This window comes from Zea mays, chromosome 3 (genome assembly GCF_902167145.1).
Source record: "Zea mays cultivar B73 chromosome 3, Zm-B73-REFERENCE-NAM-5.0, whole genome shotgun sequence".
NCBI lineage: Eukaryota > Viridiplantae > Streptophyta > Magnoliopsida > Poales > Poaceae > Zea > Zea mays.
This window is the reverse complement of record NC_050098.1, coordinates 169,561,564-169,588,630: the sequence shown is the minus strand read 5'-3', so window position 1 is coordinate 169,588,630 and position 27,067 is coordinate 169,561,564. Positions and strand designations below refer to the sequence as shown.

Genomic DNA, 27,067 nt, shown 5'->3' with positions numbered 1-27,067 from the left:
AAATAGAAGTATGTTCAACAGTAGATGTAGAGGGTTTGCATAATTTTAACTCCTCAATCTTAGCATGTAATATTCCATTCTCATCTCTAAGACAGGAAATAGAATCATTGCAAACATTTAAATCTTTAGCCTTGGAAATTAAACTAGCATTTTCGGTCCTAAGGCTAGAAATTGATTCATTCAATTTATCAATCTTAGCAATTAAACTAGCATTTTTATTTCTTAGATTGTCAATTGAATCATGGCAAATGCTAAGCTCCGTAGTCAAGTTTTCATTCTTCTCTACTTCCTGAGCATAAGCATTTTTTACTTTAACATACTTTTTATTTTCTTTAATAAGGAATTCCTCTTGGCTATCCAAGAGTTCATCCTTCTCATGAATAGCTCCTATCAATTCATTTAATTTTTCCTTTTGTTGCATGTTAAGGTTAACAAAAAGAGTGAGCAAATCATCTTCATCATCACTAGAACTACCCTCATCACTAGATGTAGTATATTTTGGAGTGGTTCTAGATTGTACCTTCTTCTTTTTGCCATCCTTTGCCATGAAGCATTTGTGGCCGACGTTGGGGAAGAGAAGTTCCTTGTTGGCGGCATCCTCGTCGTAGGAGGAGTCGGTGGAGCTCTCATCGGAGTCCCATTCCCGACATACATGGGCATCACCACCCTTCTTCTTGTAGTACCTCTTCTTCTTCTTCTTCCCTCTCTTGTCGTCGCCCCTGTCACTATCACTAGACATAGGGCATTTAGCGATAAAATGATCGGGCTTACCACATTTGTAGCACACCCTCTTGGAGCGGGGTTTTTAGTCCTTCCCCCTCCTTTGCTTGAGGATTTGACGGAAGCTCTTGATGATGAGCGTCATCTCCTCATTGTCGAGCTTGGTGGCGTCGATGGGGAGCCTACTTGATGTAGACTCTTCTTTCTTTTCTTCCGTCGCTTTGAATGCGATGGGTTGCACCTCGGGTGTGGAGGTGCCGCCTTGATCCAAGTCGACAATGTGTTTGGAGCGTTTGATCATCAACTCAAAGCTCACAAACTTCCCAATTACCTCCTCGGGAGACATTAGCTTATATCTAGGATCGCCATGTATTAATTGAACTTGAGTAGGATTACGAAATACGAGGGATCTAAGAATAACCTTGACCATTTCATGGTCATCCCATTTTGTGCTCCCGAGATTGCGCACTTGGTTGACCAAGATCTTGAGCCGGTTGTACATCGCTTGTGGCTCCTCTCCTTGGTTGAGGACGAATCGACCAAGCTCCCCCTCGATCATCTCCTGCTTGGTGATCTTGGTCACCTCATCCCCTTCGTGTGTGGTCTTTAACACGTCCCAAATCTCCTTGGCAGTCTTTAACCCTTACACCTTATTATACTCCTCTCGACATAGAGAGGCGAGGAGTATAGTAGTTGCTTGGGAGTTAAAGTGCCGGATTTGGGTGACCTCGTCCGAATCGTAATCTCTGTCCCCCACATTGGGTACCTACGCTCCAAACTCAACAATGTCCCATATACTTGCGTGGAGTGAGGTTAGGTGATGCCTCATTTTATCACTCCACATGCAATAATCTTCACCATCAAAACATGGTGGCTTGCCTAATGGAACGGAAAGTAAAGGAGTGCGTTTAGAGATACGGGGGTATCGAAGTGGCATCTTACTATACTTCTTGCGCTCATGGCACTTAGAAGTAACGGACGCCGCGTCGGAGCCGGATGTGGAGGGTGACGAAGAATCGGTCTCGTAGTAGACCACTTTCTTCATCTTTTTCTTCTTGTCGCTACTTCGATGTGACTTAACGCGGGGAGGTGATTCCTCCCTTCCTTTGGCGCCGGACTCCCTTGATGGAGCCTTCCTGTGGCTTGTGGCCTTCTCGCCGGTTTCCATCTCCCTCTTGGCGGATCCTCCCGACATCACTTCGAGTGGTTAGACTCTAAATGAAGTACCGAGCTTTGATACCAATTAAAAGTCGCCTAGAGGGGGTGGATAGGCAGAATCTGAAAATTATAAACTTAAGCACACACTACAAGCCGGGGTTAGCGTTAGAATTAAATTCGAGTCCGAAAGAGAGGGAAAATAAATCAACAAAGAAATAAAGTGGATGAACACGGTGATTTGTTTTACCGAGGTTCGATTCCAAAGAACCTAGTCCCCGTTGAGGTGGTCACAAAGACCGAGTCTCTTTCAACCCTTTCCCTCTCCTAAACGGTCACCTAGACCGAGTGAGCTTTCTCCTTAATCAAACGGGTCACTTAGACCCTACAAGGACCACCACACACTTGGTGTCTCTTGCTTTGATTACAAGTGTCTTGAGAACAATAATGAGGAAGAAGAAAGCGATCCAAGAACAAGAGCACAAAGAACACGAACAAACTCTCTCTCAAGTCACTAAGTGGTTGGAATGAATTTTGGCACTTGGAGAGGCTTTGATCTTTTGATTTGTGTCTAGGAGTGAATGCACTAGCTCTTGTATTGAATGAGAAACTCAGAAAACTTGGATGCTTAGAGTGGTGGTGGTTGGGGGTATTTATAGCCCTCAACCACCACATAGCCGTTGGGGGCAGGCTGCTGTCGAAGGGCGCACCGGACAGTCCGGTGCGCTAGCCACGTCACCCAACCGTTAGGGTTCGGGCGCTGTCGATCGTTGGAGGCTTTGTCTTCTAGTGGCACCGGACAGTTCGGTGTCGCACCGGACAGGTACTGTTCACTGTCCGGTGCGCCTCAGGCGTCTGCTCTGACTTTTGCGCGCACTGTAGCGTTCGCAGGTGTCCGTTGCAGTCGACCGTTGCAATTGGTAGCCATTGCTCCGCTGGTGCACCGGACAGTCTGGTGACACACCGGACAGTCCGGTGAATTATAGCGGAGCTCGGCCTGAGAAACCCGAAGGTGGCGAGTTTGGAGGTGTACGGTCCTGGTGCACCGGACACTGTCCGGTGCGCCAGACCAGGGCACTCTTCGGTTTCTTTTGCTCCTTGAATTTGAACCCTTTATTTGATCTTTTATTGATTTGTGTTGAACCTTTATGCACCTGTATAACATATACTCTAGAGCAAACTAGTTAGTTTAATATTTGTGTTGGGCATTCAACCACCAAAATTATTTATAGGAAAAGGTTAAACCCTATTTCCCTTTCATTTAGATCCAAGGACTAGATTTTAGTCCCATCACATCCAATATTTGAATATTGACTAGAAGTATTAAATATAGTCTAATTGCAAAAATAAAGACTAAACGGTAAAACGAATCTATTAAACCTAATTAATTCATGATTCGCTGAGGTGGTGCAACAATAAATATTTGCTAATCATGACTTAATTAGACTAAACAAATTTCTCTCGTCATTTAGTCTTTATCTATGTAATTAGTTTTATAACTAGCATATAACCCATGCTAATGCTACGATCTCGGGGAGGAGAGGGGTTGATGGTGGCGGTGGCGGCTCAAGTGAGGGTGAGGGGCGGCGATAACGCGGGGGGTGGGGAGGCTAGGGACGGCAAGGTTATGGGGGAGGGAGAGATGGAGGGACGATGGATGATCCAAATAATGTTGTCCATTTGATTTGAGTAAGAGAGTTATAAGCGATCTGAACAATTGGTTTTGGTGTTGTGTTAAGCCTCGGTACAATTTATTTAGTGAATTTAGTGGATGTAGAGGTGATTAGATTGGGTGAGTTTTGTAAATTTTAAACTGGTGGATTATATAATGATATAGATTAGACTATATTTAATACTGGTAATTAGCATTCAAAACATAGACACTAAACATTAGTTAGGGAACCAAATATTGCAGCTTAATGACAAGATCTCCATGCAGACAAGAGTGCAGCTTTCTCATATACTTCCTTTACATATTACAGTTCGGTGGATACAGTTACAACAGTTACAGAAATGATTACAACTGCAAGAGCAAAAACCGCAGCTACCGTGGTAAACAGGTACAGAATTACTGAGTTGCCATGACAGGTGAGGGGCAACAAATTGTACAATAGTTTTATTTCACACACATTACTACTAGCGTACACAAGATGTTTCTTTCCCGGCATAGTGGAATAGGACGTACTGTATTTGAGCGGCATGCCAATGCAACATCTCATCTTGGAGATTTTTGTCAAACCAGTTTTCATTGGGTGCAGAACACTCATGTTTCCACCTCATTGCATGAGTTTCCACCTCATTGCAGTAATCCACTTCTCTTTCCCCAACCCATGGCTATGATGTACAAAATCACGCAGCCAGCAACGGTCCCAAAAGTAGTTTCCCAAAATTTTCTGTTTGCTGCTCGAGTTTCCTCCTCAGTTGTTGGGTCTGCGTAAAGTGATATGCCAATATTCATACCAAAAAGGCCAACTACAGCCACTCCAGCAGTGATGACAACAGTAGCAGTTGAGAGCATAACTCCCATCTGCAACAGCTGATTCTGCTTGTCGTCCAACATTATATTGATATAATCTTCTGTGTCATCAACGTACTCCCTAAGCTTCAATCATAGAGAGGACAAGGATCAGAAACATGCAAACAAGACATCTAATGAATGATGCTTAGCTCCACACACTAGTGTCCTTGTGTCACTGATACTGATAATCTGATAGCACATGGTACATCAAAATAAAAGCAACAAAGAACTATCGGTAATTAGGTGCAGAACAAACTAAGCCATTCATTGGCTTAAGTTATCTAATTTTACAAGACATTGCTAATTTTTATGTTGCCTTAAGATCAGCTTGTTTAGATAAATGGATGTCATTATTAAACCACACCGAAACAAGTTGTTGTTTATTAAAGAAACAGTTAAATAAGTAACAACAATAATTAATGACAGAGTGCTCAACTCTTGTTGGTTTTAAATGTGCAATATCTTTTCACAAAAGTGAAACAACAGTTATAAGTCTTTAGTTTGTTTTACTTGTGGGAGCATCTGTTATATATCTTATTTGTATGTAACAGCATTATCTCAACACAAATCAAATACTTCCATCACAGTTTAGTAATTCTGGTTAAAGTGATATCACCCTTCAAGAAAACATTTTCTGTTACCAATAGTACCTCCTAAACAAAACAATATTGGCAGCGATGTAAGAAGGCAAGTGAAATTACATGTGATAGCTTGTTAAGTGTGCCATCAATTTGCACAAAATAAGCTTCTAGAAGCATCTCTAGTTCTTCAATATTAGGCTTATAACCAATAAAGCTATCATTGCTTCCATCTGGCTCACTTCTATAATCTTCATCCCTACACACACATACACACACAAAAGAGGATAAAGTACATCAAAAAAGATGGTATGTGCAAATTTGCAAGAAGATGCATACAAACCACTTAAGAGCTTGTTCGGTTTGAGGTGGTTTGTATAGGAGAGGATTTAAGCCCCTCCAATCCCCCCCCCCCCCTCAATCCACCCCTAACCGAACAAGCCCTAAGGTTATCCATGGCATTGGATCAAATAGAAAACCCAGGGTCGAAGAAGACCATAGTCGAGGGTGTCGCGGAGGTAGCGAAGAATCCGCTTCGCAACGATAAGGTGTGGCTCCCGCGGAGTGTGCATGTGAAGGCACACCTGCTGGACCACGTGGCCAATGTCGGAACGGATGAAGGTGATGTACTAAAGAGCCCTGACAAGGCTTCGATAGAACATCACGTTGCCGACCAGGACGCGTCGTCGTCGGAGACCTTCGCTTGAGTGTCAACAGTCATCGAGCAAGGCTTGCAACCTGACATGCCAGCCCGATCTAGAATGTCAATGGCGTACTAGCGCTGGTGAAGGAAGAGGCCTTGGGTCGACGCTCCATGGCGACCTCTAGAAAGTGGTGGAGAGAGCCCAAGTCCTTCATCGCGAACTCATGCTGCAGCTAAGCGATCGTGTGGTGAAGGGCGGCATTGGATGTCGTGAGCACGATGTTGTCAACGTAGAGCAAAAGGTACATGATGTTGTCACCGCGCCGAAGGATAAACATGGATGTGTCCAACTTGCCCTCAACGAAGCCGAGGGAGACATAGGAGGCAAAGCGATTGTACCAACCCCACAACACCTGCTTGAGGCCATACAAAGAGCGGTTAAGCTTACAGACCATACCCAGGCGAGTGGTGTCGACGAAACCAATGGGCTGACTGCCGTACACCATCTCGGTCAGAGTGTCGTGAAGAAAGGCATTCTTGACATCCAACTGGTGGACTATCTATTCCTAGGAGAGCGTGAGGAAGTGGACGGTCCGAATGGTGGCGAACTTCACAGCGAGGCTGAAGGTCTCATCGTACTCCACTCCAGGGCGATAAGTAAAGCCACGAAGAACCCAACGAGACGTGTACCGATCGAGGGAACCATCGGCCTTGAGCTTGCACCGAAAGATCCACTTGCCAGTGACTACATTGATGCCAGGGGACACGCCACTAGGTCCCATGTGTGGTTAGCAAACAAGGCCTCGTACTCTTACATAGTGTAATGTCAGTGGGGGTCTACGAGCGCGCTACAGACGAAGGACGGTACAAACGAGGGAGGCAGAGCGCTGGCGGTTGTGAGCACCAGCCAGTCGACTGGTCGGAGAACGCCGGATGGTGCACCGAGGGCTCATCAAGGGAGCGGGCCAGAGCACGTGGCGACTCGTCAAAAGAGTGAACCAGCCCACACATGCCGCTGGTAGACACGGGCGGAATCGGCAAAGCGAGTCGAAGGTAGCCAGAGATGCAGGGTCGCGCGTCGCACGGACGAAGGCGATGGGGCCACGCATGGCGTGGTCGACAGTTTCGGCACAGCGCGAAATAAGTGGTCGGGATCGGGGTAAAGGAAAAGGAGGGACGTCGACAGGATCGACATCGAGGTAGGGAGGGGGTAGGAACCAACAAGGGGGGAGACATCCTTATCAAAAATAACATGTCGAGAGATGATGATGCAGGGGTGAAAAGATCGAGGAACTGGTACCCCTTGTGATCAGAAGAGTACCCGAGGAAAAGGCAACGAGTGCATCGGGGCACAAGTTTGTGGGGAGCGATGGCAGAGGTGTTAAAATAGCAAGCACAACCAAAGACACGAAGGTGCATATAGGAAGGGCAGGTGCCAAAGAGGACGAAGAAAGGAGTAGGATGACTGACCGCCTTGGAGGGGAGGCGGTTCAGAAGGTAGGTGGCAGTGTGGACACCCTCAATCCAGTAGCGAGCAGGAAGGGAGGCCTGGAACAGTAGGGTGCGAATGAGGTTGGAGATGGTGTGAATCATGCACTCGCCCTTGTCGTGCTGACAGGAGGTGTAAGGACACGACATCCGTAGTTGCACGCCGCGAGAGAGGAAGAAGGCACGAGACGTGGAGTTATCAAACTCCCACCCGTTATCGCACTGAACACCTCGAATGGTGCAACTGAATTGAGTCACCGTCGACGCGAAGAAGTGAGATAGAGTGGTGAAGTTGTCAGACTTCCAGCGGAGGGGAAAGGTCCACAAATTGTGAGAGAAATATTCTAGGATGACCAGATAGTACTGATAACTGGACATGCTCGTTATTCTGGGGTAAGTGAGTGTGGTGCCCAAGTTTTTTTATGACAAGGCGAGGCACTGGTGCCGTGGATGCAGGGGATGACCGAGGTGCCCGAGAGTCTAAGAGAACGTTATGACCGAGCTGCCCAAGACGACGGTGCCAAGTGGAGGCAGAGGCGACGACGGTGTGGGCGTAGGGTGTGGCAACACGGGATAAAGGGAGGTGGGGCGAGAAGCAAATAGGATATAGGGGGGCGAAGCTGTCGCATCGGGCAACCACGACATGACTGGTAAGATCATGTATGGTGAGCCCCCAAGGATTGAACTCCAAAGAACAGTGGTTGCCAATGGTGAAGCGACAAACCGAGAGAAGGTTTTGTATGTTGGGGGCAACAAGGACGTTGTTAAGGTATGAAGGGCTAGAAAGCACCATGTCACCTACTGAGGTGACAGGCAGAGTCGACCCATTACCGACAATGATGAACGAAGGGAAGCTGGGGCTGCGGGGATGGGGTAAAGAAACAGTACCGTAGTCAGAAGTGGTGTGGTACGAGGCACCGGAGTCGACAACCTAGTCATTGCGAGTAGCAGGAGTGAGCTATAGTGACATGGGGTGTGAGGAGAGAGCCAAGGGAGCCACCCCCCACAAAGCCTCCAGGATGGGCGTTGGGCCGCCAGTGGCGAGCATGGGTGGTTGTGACAAGAGGTCCTCTATCGTTATAGAGACAATCTCGGCACCGCGGAACACAAATGGCCCTGGAGCGTGGTGGACCTCTTGAGGGTGGACAGAGACCAGAGGGTGGCAGAGCTCGACGCAGTCACGGAGAACCGAGTTCATTTATCGGTCAAATGCCATGAGCGTGCCCCAGAGAAGTTGCCTGCCGTGAAGGAGTGCACAAACACGGTAGGGTGGCACGTGGACCGCAGCGAAGCGAAGGACAAGCGTCGAGGTAGTAGCCACAAGGTGGCATGGGGACTGCGTCAGCCCATAGTACGCCTGCGGCGGAGGTTGGACCCACAACGCTGGAAGCGGCGACGGAGAAGAGAGTCCAAAGGATGGTGTCGCGGGCACGGAGAACTGCCCACTGCCCGGGGAGGGTGAAGAAGGTGTGGTCGGGGCCTCCAATCGCAGGAGCTAACACAACGGCGGTACCGGCAGCCTATGCAGGGGCGATGGGACCAGTGCGACTAGTTGGGCCACGGGAGAGCATCCATTGGACGGGCAGATGGGAGGGGGCCCGGGGCCGCACGCGGGCGGGACGCGATGGCGCCACCCACTGTCGAGAAGACGTCGATTATCGCGAGGAGTGGAATAGCGGCGCCGATGCTCGTAGGCGGTGGCGGCAGGGGCCTCTATCTCGTTGAAGTGTTGTTGGCAGTCTACTCGTCGTCAACATTGCGACATACGAAGGAGTATACAACCATGTCACATGTTCCTACGTGCACGGCGGCGAGGGTGGGAGGGAGTGAAGGGCGGGTGACGAGGGATGGGCAGTCTATACGGCGAAGGGAGCACAAGAGACATGGTCCGTGGAGAGGGGAGGCGCTGGAGGAAGGTAGTAAGCACCGTGACAGCGGCAGAGGTGGCCATCGTTGCCTGTGGCCAGTTGAGCGAGTGCGGCAAGAAGTCATCGATCTCCGAGAAGTGAGGAGAGAATGATGGGGTGGGCTCGCCAACCATGGGAGGCTGCGAGAGACCGACAAAGGGGGAAAAGGTGGGCGCGGGCAGCACAAACGAGTCAAAAAAAATAAAAAATATCTTGTTATGATACTTACCTATCCTCTTCTGTTTGAGATGGATCATCAACCTCAGCTCTAGATGAAGCCTCACTAATTTCTTGTTGAGTAAGCTTCTCTGTCAAGTACATTTCAGCCATATCCATTTCATCATCCAGTAAATGCTCTAGCTCATCCCTCACCTTGCAGAGCATAATGTTTTCACAAGAGAAAACTACATTAGTAAAGCAAGTTTCTTGCAAGGAAATTGAAGTGGGCACCACATCGTATTTGACAGAAGTAGCATTTAACAGCATAATATGTTTCATGGTATGTAAGCACCAGACACCCCTCATTTATCTCACCATAAAAGAAATATATATAGGATATTACAATCAGCAACAAAAACCAGCATTGACAAATCTGAAAGAAGATTGGCACAAAGCAGATCAAATAGTTTCAATTGACTACCTTCTGTACTCGACCAGATATCGCAACCAGACGACTCTTGATTTGCCTAACTCGTTCAAGGTTTAATGTGCTGATCTTTGATGTCAGCTCATCTAATGCTGGATATGCCTCTTGCTCCAGAGTAGAAGTCTATGGAAGAGAAGAAAAATAGAAGTGATGTTAGTCAGCACGAGAATATGTAAGGAAGCTATGTTTGTTTACTTGCGAGAACTACTTAGCAATCTTAAAACTACTCCATAAGCTTAAATATCTGAAACATACTATAGAAAACATAGTGAATAAAGGACAGAAGTATTCCAAAAAGGTCAGCTTCCACAAGTATAATTCACGTTTAAGATGACACTCTCTCCACATTTATGACAAACCAGGCCATCAAACATTTAACAAGAGGGCCACGACCCCCCCCCAGACACACACAAACATGTCTGAAGAGATTAGTAAATATTGTAAGGGCATGTTTGGCTCCTTTAGTCCAGAGACTAGAGTTTAGTCTCTATCATGTTTGGTTCTAGGGACTAAAAGTATTCAGAACACATTAAATGACTCATAAGACCAAAATGCCCCTTAACATTCTCTCACCATTAGTGCAACTGAAATAAATGAGGAGCAAAAAGTGCAATTAATATGGTTTAGTTGCAATTAATTACGGTTATACCACTGTGTAATGGGTTAGACCCGATAACCTGAGTCTATTAATACAAGTCCCAACCCTGAGTTAGGGTTAGGATTTCATTTTCCAACTTGATACCAGAGCCAGTTTCTCTCAACTCTCTCTCTCCCTCCCACACAGCCGACAGCTTCCCTGTCTAACCTCAACTGCAGGCGCAGCGCCGGCTGCCGACCCGCCAGTGCCCTTAAAGGCGCGCGTCTCCCCCCCCCCCCCCCCCCCACTTCCTGCGCAGACTGGCCCGAGCCGCCGCCAGCCCTGCATGGACACCCGCCACCGACCCGCCAGGCCCCTCCCCGGCTCACGACCTCCCCCCGTCGCCCCCCTCCGTGGGGCCCGAGCTGCCGCCGTCGAGGTACCCCCCCCCCCCCCCCCCGTCGGCCTTCCTCCAATGCAGGCCGCCGACCCCACCTGCGGGGCCCGAGCCATCGCAGCCGAGGCACCCTGCCGCCGATTCTGCCATCGGCCCCATCCGACGCCACCCTTCTGTGCCGCTGAGCCTCTTCTTCATGTGCACGACCACTTCTCATGGCCGCCACGACCACACTGCCCCGGGCGTTCCCCTTCCCCAGCGCGCCGGAGACCAGCCCCCTTCCTTACCCTGCTGCGCAGCCCGCCCTATTTCCTACACCCGCGCTGGTAGCGATCCGTGCTCTCCCTGCAGCCACCGTGTCGCCGCCCCACCAGTCTTGTCGTCGCGGGCCATCGAGTAGCTCCCTTTCGCTGGCCGGGCGCGACCGGACATCCCCTTCTGTACTGGTCGCGGCCCGCTCGAGATGGGGCCCTTTCGCCTCTCGCCCGCCCACGATGCGGCCCTTTCCCTTCGCTGGAGTGTCGCCTGCACTAGCCCATGGTGGTCCTCAGCATCTCCCCAGTGGCCCGGCCTCCCCACCTGTTGAGGGGGCCCTGGCTTTGCCCTGGGCGCGGGTGCCACCCCCCTCCCGGCTTCGCCCAATCTCGCCGCGACCGCTGTGCGTGTCACCCTTCACGACGGTTAGATTATTTGGGGCACCTTCGTGGCCCTCGATCAGGTCATGAATCATGTCCTTCGTGACTGCGTCGAGTTCTACCCTTAGGCAGGCTGTCGCATGCCTAGGTCGCTTGTTTTTTCCAGAGTTGTGCTTACCTCCCTGACGATCGAGACCTTGTTATCTCCCTCCCCTCCCTTGGCTCTCTCCTCGTACACCGTGCCTTCGCCACCCCCTCCCTCTCCCACTGATTGGGTGGTCGACTCCGGAGCCTCATTCCACACCACCCCTACCACTAGCTCGCTATCTCACTCCCATCCTCCTCACCGCTCACATCCTCCCTCTATCGTGGTGGGGAACGGTTCCACCCTCCCGGTCACCTCAGTTCTTCCAGGAACCTTCTACCTTAACGACGTTCTTGTTGCTCCCCATCTGACTTATCCCCTTCTCTCGGAACGTCGCTTCACTAGCGACAACCTCTGTTCTATGGAGTTCGATCCCTGGGGGCTCACCATAAGCCACCTTCCCACTCATGTCGTGCTCGCTTGTTGTGACAGCTCTGGCCCCCTCTGCTCCATTCACTTGCCCTCCACTTCCACTACCGGTGTATCCTCCCCCCATGCTCTTACTGCCACCACCTCCTCCGCCATTAGGCATTGTCGCCTCGATCACCCTGGACGACTGGACCTGATGTGATGTCCCAGCTCTCCAGCCACTTCGATATCTCTTGCAGTCTTGGGTCCCTCTGGACATCTATGCCATGCTTGCTAGCTCGGTCGTCACTCTCGTCTTCCTTTTCCCACTTCCACGTCCAGGGCTGCTCAGGCCTTCGATCTAGTTCATTGTGATCTCTGGACCTCTCCTGTCTTCAACCTTTCTTGTTACAAATACTACTTGGTCATTCTGGATGACTTCTCTCACTTTCTTTGGACCTTTCCTTTGAGTCTGAAGTCTGACACATTTTTCCACCCTTACCCACTTCTTCACCTGGGTCTCCACCCAGTTCTGTCACCCGGTTCATGCCCTGCAGTGTGACAATGGCCAAGAGTTCGACAACACCGCCTCTCGCTCCTTCCTCTCCCACAGCGTTCAGTTGCGCCTCTTGTGCCCTTACACTTCTCCCCAGAACGGTCGGGTCGAACGCATCATTCGCACCACCACCAACATGATCTGTTGTCTCCTCTTTCAGGCGTCTCTCCCTACCAGCTACTGGGCAGAGGCCCTGAACACCGCTACCCATCTCCTCAACCGCCTCCACTCGAAGGCGGTGAGCCACCCTACTCCCCACTTTGTCATGTATGGCACAACCCCCTCCTATGACCACCTTCGTGTCTTTGGTTGTGCCTGCTATCCCAACACCTCTGCCACTGCACCCCACAAGCTATCTCCCCGCTCCACTCGCTGCCTTTTCCTCGGTTACTCTCCTGACAACAAGGGATACTGTTGCCTTGACCTCCTCTCCCATCACATCATCATCTCTCGTCATGTTGTTTTTGATGAAGATGTCTTTCCCCTTGTTGGCTCCTCCCCACCTACCGATCTCGACTCCCTCCTTGAGTCTGATCCTATTCCTCAGACACCTCCGCTCGCATCTCTACCTGTGCCATCCGTGGGGCAAACGCCACGGCTCGCGCCTACACTCACGCCAAGCGCGGACCCGCCTACGCCTCTACCTGCACCACGCACGGCCCTGTCGACCCCTTTCGCACCATGCGTGGCCCCGTCGACGAGCGTGGACCGCTTCACCGACCCCGCCCTCGTCTACCACCAGCACGTGCGGGCCACTGCCTCAGCCCTCGCCGAACCAGCCCCGTCGACGAGCATGGCTCGCTTCGCGGACCCCGCCCTCGTCTACCGCCGCCGCGAGTGGGCAACTACCTCGGCTCCCGACGACCCACCAACCCACATCGAGCCTCCCGTGTACCACCCGATCACCATCCACCGCAACCTCGGGCACGTCCACCCGATGGTGACTAGTCGCACAGCCAGTGTTCTCCGCCCCGCCGACCGGCTAATCCTGACGGCTGACGCTCCTCCGAACGCCTCCCCGGTTCCCTCCTCCGTTCGCACCGCCCACACCGACCCCCACTAGCATCGTGCTATGGAGGAGTATGCGGCCTTGCTGGCCAACCACACGTGGGACCTAGTGCCACGTCCAGCCGTCCACTAGGCACAAACATGGTCACCGACAAGTGGATTTTTCGCCACAAGCTGACCTCGGATGGCTCCCTCTACCGCTACAAGGCCCGTTGGGTCCTTCGGGGCATCACTCAGCGCCCCGGAGTTGACTACGATGAGACTTTCAGCCCCGTCGTCAAGTTCGCCACCGTCCGGGCCGTTCTCACCCTTGCCATAGGACTGGGCGATTCATCAGCTCGATGTCTAGAATACCTTCCTCCACGGCACTCTGACGGAGACTGTCTGCTGCAGCCAGCCCACTGGCTTCATTGACTTCACGCGTCTGGATCTGGTATGTTGGCTGAACTGCTCCATGTACGACCTCAAGCAAGCACTGCGGGCCTGGTACAATCGCTTCGCCTCCTACCTTGCCTCCATTGGATTCGTCGAGGCCAAGTCAGACACATCCTTGTTCATCTACCGGCGCGGCGACGACATCGTCTACCTCCTGCTCTACATCGACGACATTGTGCTCACGGCATCCACCGCTGACCTTCTACAGCGAACGATCGGTGCCCTTCAGCGAGAGTTCGCGATGAAGGACCTAGGGCCGCTTCACCACTTCCTCGGCCTCACCGCTGAGCGTCGGCCTCATGGTCTCTTCCTCCACCAGCGCTAGTACGCCATCAACATCCTAGAGCGCGCTGGCATGTCCGACTGCAAGCCCTGCTCCATGCCTGTCGACACTCAGGCGAAGCTCTCTAAGGACGACGGGTCCCAGTCGCCGACGCGATGTCCTACCGGAGCCTGACCAGCGCCCTCCAGTACTTGACCTTCTCCAGGCTCGGCATCGCCTACGTCGTCCAGGTGTGCCTGCACATGCACACCCCGAGGGAGCCCCACCACACCGCTCTCAAGTGGATCCTGCGCTACCTCCGCGGCTCCCTCGACTACGGCCTTCTACTTCAACCCTCCCCGACATCGGAGCTCGTGGTCTACACCGGCGCTGATTGGGTCGGTTGTCCTGACACGCGCCGGTCCACTTCTGGTTATGTCGTGTTCCTGGGTGCCAACCTTGTCTCCTGGGCTGCCAAGCGGTAGCCTGTCGTCTCCCGCTCCAATGCTGAGGCCGAGTACCGCGCTGTTGCTAGGGATGGCAATGGATGTCATTTATCCGCGTACCCGCGGATAAAAAACCCGTTGGGCACGATTTTGGGTACGAGTCTGTATCCGTGGATACGGATACGGGTAGCACTTGATATTCGTGGATATTTTTAAAACGGATACGAAAAATCAATATCCACACCCAATTACCCGAATATCCGTTAAAATTACACCAGTCCCGTAGGCCCACGGGCCACATCGCCACAGGCCACAAGCGTTCTCCAATCTCCAGGCTTCCAGCAATCCAGCGACGCCCTCGCTCCGCCAGTCCATTCTCCGGTCTCATTCTCTCCTCCTCTGTCCTCTCCCACTCGGCCACTCCTACCGCCACCGCCCACTCCTACCGCCGCCGCCCACTCCATCTCACCTCTCCCAGACTCCCGCAGCCGCTGCCCCCTACCGGTCCGTGTCCCAGGCTCCCTGCGCGGCTCCCGGGCATAGAGCGCAGATCTCCAGCTCGTCCTCAGTCCCTGCATCGCTGACTCCCTGCGCAGCTCGTCCTCAGTCCCTGGCTCCCTGCATCACTGACTCCCTGCATGCCTGGCCGCCTGCGCGCAGCGCGCCTGCGGCCTGCTCCCCTCAGTCCATGCGCGTGCTACCTTCCCTCAGTCCCCGGCTCCTGTGCGGCTGTCCCGGTGTAAAGTACATGTTATTCTAGATGCAATGACTTGTTGATTGTTTTTCTCACCCAAATGCAAGTACAGATTATTCCAGATGCAACGACTTGTTGATTGTTTGAATTTGCTGGATTTAAATATTTTGTATGTATAGTGGGCAAACGGATATATCCGCGGATATCCGTTACCCGCGGGTAACGGATGTGGATACTGTTTGTTATCCATGGCGGGTAATGGGTACGGGTTCGGATATCGGATATAAGTCGCGGATATGGATGTCCAGAGACAGTATCCGCGGATATTCTACCCGTTGCCATCCCTAGCTGTTGCAAACAACGTGGCAGATGCCTCCTGGCTACGCCAACTTCTTCAGAAGCTCCACAACCCCCTTCAGCACGCCACCCTCGTCTAGTGCGACAACGCCAGCGCGGTCTACTTCTCTACCAATCCCATGTGTCATCAGCACACGAACCACGTGGAGATCGACCTGCACTTCATCCGCGAACGTGTCGCTGCCAGTGACATATGAGTTCTCAGCATCCCCACCACGCTGCAGTACGCCAACATCTTCACCAAGGGGCTACCGTCCAGTGTATTCGCCAATTTTCGATCCAATCTCAATATCTGTACAGGATAGAGTTGAGACTGAAGGGGGTGTTAGAGTACCCGTTTAGGGTTTGGGGGTTAGCCCCTTGTAATTACGGTTATACCCCTGTGTAATGGGCCAGACTCAATAACCTGAGTCTATTAATACAAGTCCCAACCCTGAGTTAGGGTTAGGGTTTCATTCTCCAACTTTTAGTCCTTTTTACTCACCCCTTGAGGGGCTAGAGACTAAAGCAATTTAGTCCTTGTTTTAGTCCCACCGTTTGGCAATTTAGAGACTAAAATGAAGGGACTGATCTTTTAGTCCCTCAAACCTGACGGGGCCTAAGAACAACAATGATGTAGTTCCTAAACACCCTATATAATGAATGAAAGCAAGCTAAAGCATTGAATGCAGCTTGTTAGAGATATAAATTCAATTGCAGCTAGATAGCCAGGATATAGCCAGACAAACAATTTCAGATGCAAGCACATACTTCATCTTCCAAAGATCTGCAGGCTGACTCAAGGCACACTTCAAGAGCTCGAAATTCGAAAGGCAAAACGTTGGTGTTTCCATCTTTTGCAATAGCTAAATTGGGCATACTGCTGCTACTAGTCATCTCAGGCACAACAGCAGTAGTCTTCTTAGTCATCTCCATTTCATGTCCTTTGGATGCACTTGGTAGGGGAAATGGTGAAGCAACATTAGATGATTCACCTTCCATGTCAGTGAACTCAGCTGCCTAATAGATAAAGGGGGAAACGATTTAGTGATATATCCTCAATCAACATATCTTATAACACTTGTAGTGGTCAAAATATAGCAATCCGATAAAATACTTTTATCCTTATGCCTAAATATCACCATTTTAGTCAACTATGGGAAGCCATCCCCCAATTGTATAAACTCCTCCCATGATACATCCCCTTATTGCAATATCTTAAAATAGCATTGAGTGATCAAAACATAGAAATATTATTATCACGATGTTTTTATCTTCGAACATATGGCTTTGTCCACTTTGAAAAATTATATCCACCCATTGCATAATCCGGGTAATGTGACCAAACTTCAAAACAAGACTGTCCAGTACAGTGCCCTGCACACATACTAAGAAATTTCATACCATAATTCCTACTCCCTTACCAAATTTTAAGTCTGTCTTAACTTTATCCCAAATCAGACTTCTCTACCTTTGACCAAGTTTATCGAAAAATGCAGAAACACCTACAACATCTAACAAGTTTAATTAGATACACCATGAAATTTATCTTGATAGTGCATTTATTTAATATTATTTGGTCAGAGTTAGAAACGTTAGACTTTGATCAAAACTAAATCTAAGTTGAAACGGAGAGAGTACTCCCTCTGTGCCAGAACGCAAATCTGAGAAATCTCCTTTAAGAAGCCAAAGAATTTTAGGTTTGACCAGGTTTATAAAAAAATGCTAACATTTCTAGTACCAAATAAGTACTGTATCAATAAAGTAATTATAGAATATATTTTTGTATAGCAAACCTTTTTTGAGATTAAAATGTCGATACCATTCTCTATATACTTAAGAAATTGGCTGGGTTTAAAACAAGAATTACATTCCTTTTGGGACTAAGGGAGCATTCCTAAGACTGAAAAGAAATACCAGACCATTAATAACGAAGTAGTAGAAAACATTACCTGGTCAGACGAAGATGCGAGGACACGGGTCTGGAGGTCGCGGACGAAGCGCGCAAAGGCGGGATCCTTGGTGTTTGGAAGCAGCACCTCTGTGGCTGTGATCAGGGCTTTGACGCGCTCCAGGTTGACGACGATGGCGCGCTCGCGGCCCAGGATCGTGGACGGGTACGAGAGTAACGGGTCGAGTACCCTGAGATCGCGCGCGGGAAGCCCTGTACGCGCCATCACCGCGTGCTTCCCGGCTTCCTCCACCCGAGCCGGACCCGACGCCGGCACCACCATCCACTCCCGGCTTGCGGCAGCAGCGGCGGCCCCCGCCTTCCGCCTCCCCACGCCACCGCCGCCCGTCCCCACCGCGTGCGGCCTCATCGTTTACCCCTTGGAATTAGGGATCCGGTCGGGATCCCGGCGGCGGTGGGGAATCCGGAACGTGCGGCGGTGCGCTCGTGACGGGTTAGGTGCTGCCGGCTGGGAGGAGATGCTGGGGTTTGAGTGAAAATAACAAACCCGGAGGTCTTTTCCGAAAATTCACTGAATCAAATCAAGTACTTTAGTAACCACTGTCATGTTAATTAAAAAAATTAAATATAATTTAATTATAAAACTAATCTATATCTATACTACTATATAAGGATGTACTCTATAAGGATGTAAGGAGGGTGTCCATAGGCTACGCCATGCCTCTACCTCCGCAGATCACGCCTACCCTACCCCGCCCGCGACAGCCTGCAAGCGCGTCGTCCTCCTCGCACACGATTTGCTCCCCCCGCCCCAGCGCAAATCTCACCTACCCTCTAGCCGACCTTTTCCTCCTCCTTCGTTGACTGGTCACCGACGCCGTTGAAAGTCGCCTAGAGGGGGTGAATAGATAAATCTGAAATTTACAAACTTAAGCACACACTACAAGCCGGGGTTAGCGTTAGAATTAACTTCGAGTCCGAAAGAGAGGGAAAACAAATCAACAAAGAAATAAAGCGGATGAACACGGTGATTTGTTTTACCGAGGTTCGGTTCTTGCAAACCTACTTCCTGTTGAGGTGGTCACAAAGACCGGGTCTCTTTCAACCCTTTTCCCTCTCTCAAACGGTCACTTAGACCGAGTGAGTCTTTCTCTTCAATCAAATGGGACACTTAGTCCACTACAAGGACCACCACAACTTGGTGTCTCTTGTTTTGATTACAAGTGAGTTGAACACAAGAATAGAGGAAGAAAAAAGCGATCCAAGCGCAAGAGCTCAAAAGAACACAAAAGTCTCTTTCTAGTCACTAATTTGTTTGGAGTGATTCCGGACTTAAAAGAGGATTTGATCTCTTTGTTTGTGTCTTGGAATGAAGTCTAGAGCTCTTGTATGAGGTTTGATGGCTGAAAACTTGGATGCCTTGAAGTGTGGTGGTTGGGGGGTATTTATAGCCCCAACCACCAAAATGACCGTTGGTGAAGGCTTCTGTCGTATGGCGCACCGGACAGTTTGGTGCGCCACCGGACACTGTCAGGTGCGCCAGCCACGTTACCAGGCCGTTGGGTTCCGACCGTTGGAGCTTCTGACAACGGTGCCACCGGACAGTCCGGTGGTGCACCGGACAGTCACTATTCACTGTCCGGTGCGCCTTCTGCGCCTGCTCTGACGTCTGCGCGCACAGGCGCGCACTGTAGCGTTTCACTGTTCCTCTGCAAACGACCGTTGGCGCTGTATAGCCGTTACTCCGCTGGCACACCGGACAGTCCGGTGCTACACCGGACAGTCCGGTGAATTATAGCGGAGCGGCCTCCCCGAATTCCCGAAGGTGGCAAGTTTGGAGTGGAACTCCCTGGTGCACCGGACACTGTCCGGTGTGCCAGACCAGGGCTGCCTTTGGGTTGTCTTTTGCTCTTTTTAGTTGAACCCTTTCTTGGACTTTTTATTGGTTTGTGTTGAACCTTTGTGTCGACGTTTCGACCCCAGGGGGTCCCTGGACCGACGAGTAAATTGTCGTTGCATGTCCCAGCTCAGATGGGTCGGCGCGAGATGGAACACAAGGGGGGGAAAGGGAACCGCGGCTCGTGTTATCCTGCGCCCAGGGTGGATGCGCTTGCAGTAGGGGGTTACAAGCGTCCGCGAGGGAGAGAGAGAGTCTGTTCGTCAGCCCGTCCTCCCACGCGGCCACCTTCTCGTACGAGGGCCCTGGACCTTCCTTTTATAGATGTAAGGAGAGGGTCCAGGTGTACAATGGGGGATGTAGCAATGTGCTAACGTGTCCGGCGGAGAGGAGCCAGAGCCCTATGTACATGCTGACGTGGCTGTCGGAGAGGTGTTAGTGCCCTGTTCATGTGATGTCGTGGCCGTCGGAGGAGCGCTTGAGCCCTGTAGAAGCACAGCAGTCGAGGCTGTCGGGTCCTTGCTGACGTCTCCTTGCTTCTGTAGGGGGTTGAGAACCGCCGTCGTCATGGGAGCACGCGGGGTGCCATCATTACTTGTTTACCGGGGCAAGCCAGATGGGACGCCGGTCTTGTTCCACGTAGCCTGAGCTAGCTAGGGGTAGGGTAATGATGTGCCCCCCTGTAACATGGTCGGTCCGAGCCCAAGGTCGGGCGAGGTGGTGACTCCTCTGAGGTCGAGGCTGAGTCCGAACCCTGGGGTCGGGCGAGGCGGAGACCGTCTTTCGAGGTCGAGGTTGAGTCCGAGCCCTGGGGTCGGGCGAGGCGGAGACCGTCTTCCGAGGTCGAGGCTGAGTCCGAGCCCTGGGGTCAGGCGAGGCGGAGACCGTCTTCCGAGGTCGAGGCGGGGGCCGTGCCCCGGGGTCGGGCGAGACGGAGCTTCCTATGGCGCCTGAGGCTGGACTCGGCTGCTGTCAGCCTCACCCTGGCGGGTGGCACAGCAGTCGGAGCAGGGCAGGCAGCGCTGTTTTCCTGTCAGGTCAGTTAGTGGAGGGGCGAAGTGACTGCGGTCGCTTCGGCCCTACCGACTAAGGAACACGCGTCAGGATAAGGTGTCAGGCGATCCTTGCATTGAATGCTCCTGCGATACGGTCGGTTGGTGAGACGATCTAGCCAAGGTTGCTTCACTGCGAAGCCTGCACGAGCCGGGCCTCGGGCGAGTCGAAGGTGCGCCCATTGCTTGAGGAGGCCCTTGGGCGAGGCGTGAATCCGCCTGGGTCTACTGTTCCTGCCCGAGGCTGGGCTCGGGCGAGGCGAGATCGTGTCCCTTGAGTGGACGGAGTTTTGACCTGTATTGCGCCCATCAGGCCTTTGCAGCTTGTGCTGATGGTGGTTACCAGCCGAGTTTTAGGAGTCTTGGGGGTACCCCTAATTATGGTCCCCGACAGTAGCCCCCGAGCCTCAAAGGGAGTGTTGGTACTCGCTTGGAGGCTTTGTCGCACTTTTTTGTAAGGGGACCGTCCTTTCTCGGTTACATTTTGCTCTGGTGGGTGCGCGCGAGCGCACCCGCCGAGTGTAGCCCCCGAGGCCTCGGAGGAGTGGTTTGACTCATCCAAGGTCTTAGTGCCTTTCGTGACGCCTCGGCCGATCTGGTTGTTCCCTCATGCGATCTGGTCGTAGCCCGGGTGCATGGTCAGGTTCCGAGTTCTCGGGCTGGAATGTTGACGCTGTCAACGGTTTGGCCGGAGCCGGGTTCGCGAGAGCAGCCACCGAGCCTCTGTATAGAGCGAGAGGACGGTCAAGGACTGACTCGGCTTTTATCATACGCCCCTTCGTCGCCTTTCCGCAAGGAGGAGGGGGGAAAGCGCCATGTTGCCCTCGGAGGGCGCCAAACATGGTGTCTCCAGTGAGTTGCTAACGGGTGATCCGAGTGGACGCCCATGCCCCGTTCGATAAGGGTCGGCTAGTGGCCCAAAGGCGCGCTCCAAAAGTACCTGCAGGTGATTTGCCGGACCTGGTCCCATTTGATAGGGTCCGAGGGCTCGATGCCTCCCTCTGATGGGATTCCATTACAGAATCGCTCCTGCTGGTCTCGAAAATGTTCTAGGGTACCTCGGGAGCGTAGCCCGAGCCTCGGCCATGTATCGGACGTACCCAGAGTCATCCCTCGCTCTACGTGTTCTGAGGCGGCTGTCAAACCCTTCGGGGGGCCAGCCTTCGAACCCCTGATCAGTAGTGGGCGCGGAGCCCGAGTGGCCTGAGGCGGCTATCGAACCCTTCCGAGGGGCCAGCCTTCGAACCTCTGACCAGTAGTGGGCGCAGAGCCCGAGTGCTCTGAGGTGGCTGTCGAACCCTTCCGAGGGGCCAGCCTTCGAACCTGTTGGGGTTGTGCTTCGGTGCGCCGAAGGTCTCACACGAAGAAGCAGCTTCGGCTGAAGTCGTCTCCAAGAGATGGCCGAAGGTCCCTTTTCATGGAGCTTCGGCGTTTTAAACCGACATAGAGATAGAATGACCTTTTTATACATATAGGTCTGAGTCAATGCTGTAAACTTTCGCAAGGGACATAATTGTAATTTGTCACAGGCTGCGACCTGTGCCTATAAATAGATGAACAGTACCTCTGTACTGTTCACGTGAACCTGTCATTTGCTTTCACATCACGCTTGTACTTTTGCCTTCTGCAGGACCGAAGGTACATTTGTAATTCAAAGTCATTTATATTCATTAATACAAGTAGAGATAATTCTATGACAATATTTAAATGTTTATTTCATATTCTATGATTTATGTGAATGCTTCATTCTTCGTTGTTATGCTTACGAAGGTATGTCCTTCGTAACCTTCGTCCGAGATGCTTTATATCCCGAAGGGATATATCGTTATGGAGGACGAAGGACCTTAACACTTAACATTTTTTGTGTTGCCTTGTTCTTAATTCTTAGCATTTGAGAACAAGTCCCCAACATTGGCGCCCACCTCCGGTCAACTCACTTCCACCTTTCTGAGCTGATGGCTTCGTTCAACACCCAAGCTGGAGCTGCTTCGGCTTCGAAGCTGGTGCTCCCGATAACAGGCGGTTCTTGCTCAGAGCCAGCTAACAAAAAGCAGAAGAAGGAGGCTCAGAGAAGGGTGCAGCATGTTGGAGTGCAGGGACCCTTCATTAAGTCAAAATGGTCTCACATTCCAATTACCTTCTCTCAGGAAGATCTTCAGCTCAAGGACTATCCTCACAATGATGCTATGGTCATTTCTTGTGTGATCAAAGGGTTTCTGGTTCACAATGTCCTAGTTGACACAGGCAGTGCAGCTGACATTATATTTGCCAAAGCCTTCAGACAGATGCAAGAGCCTGAAGACAAGATTCATGATGCTACGCACCCTCTTTGTGGCTTCGGAGGGCGGCAGATTGTAGCACTCGGGAAGATTACCATGCCGGTAACCTTCGGATTTGTTAATAACACAAGGACTGAGCAAATTGTGTTTGATATTGTTGACATGGAATACCCCTACAACGCCATCATTGGTCGTGGTACCCTAAATGCTTTTGAAGCAATTCTTCACCCAGCTTATCTCTGCATGAAGATACCTTCGGACCAAGGGCCTATTGCTATTCATGGGAGTCAGGAAGCTGCCAGAAGGGCCGAAGGAAGCTGGACTGATTCCAAGGCAATCCATAATATAGATGGAGTTGAAGCTTGTGAACAGTACAAGTTCAGGAGGGAAAAGGCAGCTTCGGCTGATCAGCCGAAGCCCATGCTGCTGTGTGAGGATATAGCAGAGCAGAAGGTGCTATTGGGCTCACAATTATCTGAAGATCAAGAGAAAACCTTGATAAGGTTTTTATTCAACAATAAAGATGTTTTTGCATGGTCAGCCAATGATCTTTGTGGAGTGAATCGGGATGTTATTGAACATTCGCTCAATGTTGACCCATCCTTCAGACCCCGCAAACAGAGGCTTCGGAAAATGTCTGATGACAAGGCCGAAGGGGCTCGCAACGAAGTAAAAAGACTCCTAAGTGCAGGAGTTATCAGAGAAGTGAAGTATCCAGAATGGCTAGCTAACACTGTTATGGTGAAGAAGGCCAATGGAAAGTGGAGAATGTGTATTGATTTCACAGATCTCAACAAGGCTTGTCCGAAGGATGAGTTCCCGCTGCCAAGGATAGACTCTTTAGTTGATGCAGCAGCTTCTTCGGAACTCATGAGTCTCCTGGATTGTTACTCAGGCTATCATCAAATCTGGATGAAAAAGGAGGATGAGCCGAAGACTAGTTTCATAACCCCAAGTGGTACATATTGCTATCTTCGGATGCCTGAGGGGCTTAAGAATGCTGGAGGGAGTTTCAGCAGGATGACTGCGAAGGTTCTCCAATCTCAGATAGGCAGAAATGTGTTGACCTATGTTGATGACATTATTGTAAAAAGCACGAAGCAAGAAGACCATATTGCTGATCTGCAGGAGACCTTCGCCAGCTTCAGACAAGCTGGTCTGAAGCTGAATCCAGAAAAATGTGTCTTCGGAGTAAAGAAGGGTAAGTTCCTTGGATGCTTGGTTTCAACAAAGGGAATTGAAGCTAACCCAAATAAAATCGAAGCTATACTTCGAATGGAGCCACCAACCACAAGAAAGGGGGCCCAAAAATTGACAGGAAGACTGGCATCTCTTAACAGATTTATATCCAGATCAGCGGAAAGAAATCTACCCTTCTTCGAGGTGCTAAAATCAGCTGAAGTCTTTCAATGGGGCCCAGCTCAACAAAAAGCTTTCGAAGAACTCAAGCAATACCTGATAGATCTAACAACATTAACTCCACCAATGCCAGGGGCTCCTCTGTTGTTGTATGTGGCAGCTTCGCACTCAGCAGTAAGTGCGGCGCTTGTGCAGGAGAAGTTTGATGGACAAATCAAGAAGCAGGTCCCAGTATATTTTGTATCTGAGGTCCTTAGTGTCTCAAAGAAAAATTATACAGAACTGGAGAAGGTGTTGTATGCCGTTCTAATGGCATCTAGGAAGCTTCGGCATTATTTTCAGGCATATAATATTATTGTTCCTTCTTCGCAGCCGTTGAAAGATATCATGAGAAATAAAGAAGCTACTGGCCGAATTGGAAAATGGGCTGCGGAGCTTAATGAATTTTACATTGATTATGTGCACAGATCCTCGATCCAGTCTCAAGCATTGGCAGATTTTATTGCCGACTGGACGCCAGGGGCTCAGGGCGAAGAAGCAAATAAAGATGCCGAAGCATGGACAGTGTTTTGTGATGGCTCCTGGGGAACCTTCGGAGCAGGAGCAGCTGCTGTTTTGGTTTCACCGTCCAAGGTTAAAACTTGCTATGCAGCAAGACTGGACTTCAGCTGCACAAATAATATTGCTGAGTACGAAGCCTTGCTCCTGGGCCTTCGGAAACTAAAGGCGATGGGGATCAGGAGGGCGATCCTTAAAACTGATTCTCAGATTGTTTCGGGTCATATTGACAAAAGTTGCAAGGCTAAAGACCCGAAGCTTGAAAAATACCTAGACACAGTCCGAAGGATCGAAGCTTCCTTCGAAGGATTTTCTGTTAAGAATATCCCTCGAGGGCAAAATGAACATGCTGATTTGTTAGCCAGGTCTGCAGCACAGGGGCTGCCGCTACCTTCGGATGTATTCTTCGAAACAATAAAGGCACCTTCAGTGGAGTTACTTGAAAGAGCAGTTCTTACTATCTCTCCCGTGTACAGTGAAGATTGGAGAACTGAAATAATTTCTTACCTTCAGGGCAACTTCCTATCAGATGACGAAGCTTATAATAAAAGAATAGAGGCAAGAGCTCGTCTGTATATCATTATAGAAGGGGAGTTATACAAGCATGGAGTTTGTGCCCCGCTGCTCAAGTGCTTGTCTAGAGCCGAAGGTATAGAGTTGATGAAGGAGATACATGCAGGCCTTTGTGGATCCCACATCGGATCCAGGCCGTTACTTGGAAAAGTGTTCCGTCAAGGATTTTATTGGCCGAAGGCAGCCTCGGATGCAGCTGAGTTAGTTCAAAAGTGCGAAGGTTGTCAGAAATGTGCAAGAGATCAAAAACAACCTTCGTCTTTGACACAGCTAATACAACCCATCTGGCCATTGCAAAGGTGGGGCCTCGATTTGCTGGGCCCATTACCACCGGCTCAAGGCAATCTGAAATATGTTGTAGTTGCTGTGGAATATTTTTCCAAGTGGATTGAGGCGAAGCCATTAGCTACAATAACTTCGGCCACTGTCCAAAAATTTTTCTGGCAGAATATTGTCTGTCGCTTCGGAGTGCCGAAGGCTATAACTGTAGATAATGGAACACAATTTGACTCCGAAGAATTCAGAAATTTTTGTGATCAAATAGGCACGAAGATCCACTTTGCGTCAGTCAGGCACCCGGAGTCGAATGGGCTTGTTGAAAGGGCCAACGGCATCATAATGACAGGAATAATGAAGCTAATCTTTAATCAACCAAGGGGAAAGTGGCCAGATCAGCTTACCAAAGTGGTATGGAGCCATAACACAACAACATCAAGATCTACAGGCTTTACCCCATTTAAGTTGTTATTTGGTGACGAAGCAATAACCCCGGAAGAAGCCAAAGCTGGATCAATAAGAGTGGTAGCTTCGGCAGAATCAGGTCCCGAAGATACTTGTCTCGTGGAAAAAGATGCCTTAGAAGGGATCAGGCTTCAGGCCGTGGAGAATATCAATAAGTACCAGGCTGAAACAGTTAAATGGCGAGATAGAAAGGTCCGGCTAAAAAATATTGAGCCAGGACACTTGGTGCTTCGGAGAGTGGCCAATCCGGATACAGTGGGCAAATTGCAACTGAAATGGGAAGGGCCTTTCTTAGTAGCATCTTCGTCAAGGCCTGGTTCGTACAGACTGAAGGACATGGATGGCAATGAAATTCCAAGATCTTGGAATGCGGATGAGCTTCGGCGGTTTTATGTATAACTCGATGTAATTTTGACTTTTCTTTTCTTTTTCATGGCACCCTTTTCCTTTCTAAAAGGGGGAGAAAGGTTTTTAATGGGGCCATCTTATGTAATTTCCTTTTTAGTTTTATAAGAGCAAAATCCCCCAAAGAATGTAAATGTAAAAGCTGAGAGTGCACCATCGAGTGCCGAAACTAAAAAAGAGAAGAAGCTCCAAAGACGTCCCTAAGGGGATGCAGAGCTCACAGCGAAAAGTCAACGCTGATTCCGCCGAAAGTAAAAGGCGAAGAAGCTCCAAAGTCGTTCCTAAGGGAATGCAGAGCTTATACCGTCTAAGTAAAGGACGAAGAAGCTCCAAAGACGTCCCTAGGGGGATGCAGAGCTTACAGCGAAAAGTCAACGCTGATGCTGCCTAAGTAAAAGGCAAAGATGCTCCAAAGTCGTTCCTAAGGGAATGCAGAGCTGACGTGTGTTTGCTCCTAAAAAAATGATGGATGAGTGTGGCTTCGGACATACGCTTCGGACATTCATTTGCACATTGCATCATGGCATTTGCATGCATAAGCATTCATTCATAGCATTTGTGTTCCTAAATGGTTGTTTCGGCACAGAGAAAAGTTTCGGATAAATGGTTTGTTATGTAAAAGAAAGGTTTCGAAGAAGTGGTTTTTTATGAATCGTTGTGTATAAGAGTAGTAGTCTTTTATGTCTTGCTATGTAAAAGCTTCGGCAGAAGGAAGAAGTAGTCTTTTATGTTTTGCTATGTAAAAGCTTCGGCAGAAGGAAGAAGTAGTCTTTTATGTTTTGCTATGTAAAAGCTTC

The 27,067-nt window shown here is 50.3% G+C and overlaps 1 protein-coding gene across 3 annotated transcripts; it reads right to left on the bottom strand.

Annotated features, from left to right (window-relative positions):
* Window positions 1-3,805: 3,805 nt before the first annotated feature.
* On the bottom strand, window positions 3,806-17,968 carry LOC103650867 (magnesium transporter MRS2-F). 3 transcript variants are annotated; one of them, XM_008676457.4, is made up of 6 exons: window positions 17,447-17,968; window positions 16,266-16,514; window positions 9,650-9,778; window positions 9,239-9,381; window positions 5,095-5,230; window positions 3,806-4,477 (listed from the first exon to the last, which is right to left on the bottom strand). In XM_008676457.4, exons 1-6 carry the CDS (start codon window positions 17,813-17,815, stop codon window positions 4,172-4,174), a joined length of 1,332 nt encoding a protein of 443 aa, XP_008674679.1. In that variant the 5' UTR covers window positions 17,816-17,968; the 3' UTR covers window positions 3,806-4,171. The 3 variants fall into 3 exon arrangements, with proteins under 3 accessions (XP_008674679.1, XP_020405977.1, XP_008674680.1); XM_020550388.3 differs by having other exon boundaries at window positions 3,806-4,472; window positions 17,447-17,959; XM_008676458.4 differs by lacking the exon at window positions 16,266-16,514 and having other exon boundaries at window positions 17,447-17,936.
* Between the last annotated feature and the right edge of the window lie 9,099 nt (window positions 17,969-27,067).

Excerpts from the sequence above, each read along its gene's own strand:
- LOC103650867 (XM_008676457.4), bottom strand. The coding sequence starts at position 17,815 with ATGAGGCCGCACGCGGTGGGGACGGGCGGCGGTGGCGTGGGGAGGCGG. Across the intron at positions 16,515-17,446 it reads TCGCATCTTCGTCTGACCAG|GCAGCTGAGTTCACTGACAT; the intron begins GTAATGTTTTCT and ends TTTATCTATTAG. Across the intron at positions 9,382-9,649 it reads TATCTGGTCGAGTACAGAAG|GTGAGGGATGAGCTAGAGCA; the intron begins GTAGTCAATTGA and ends ATGCTCTGCAAG.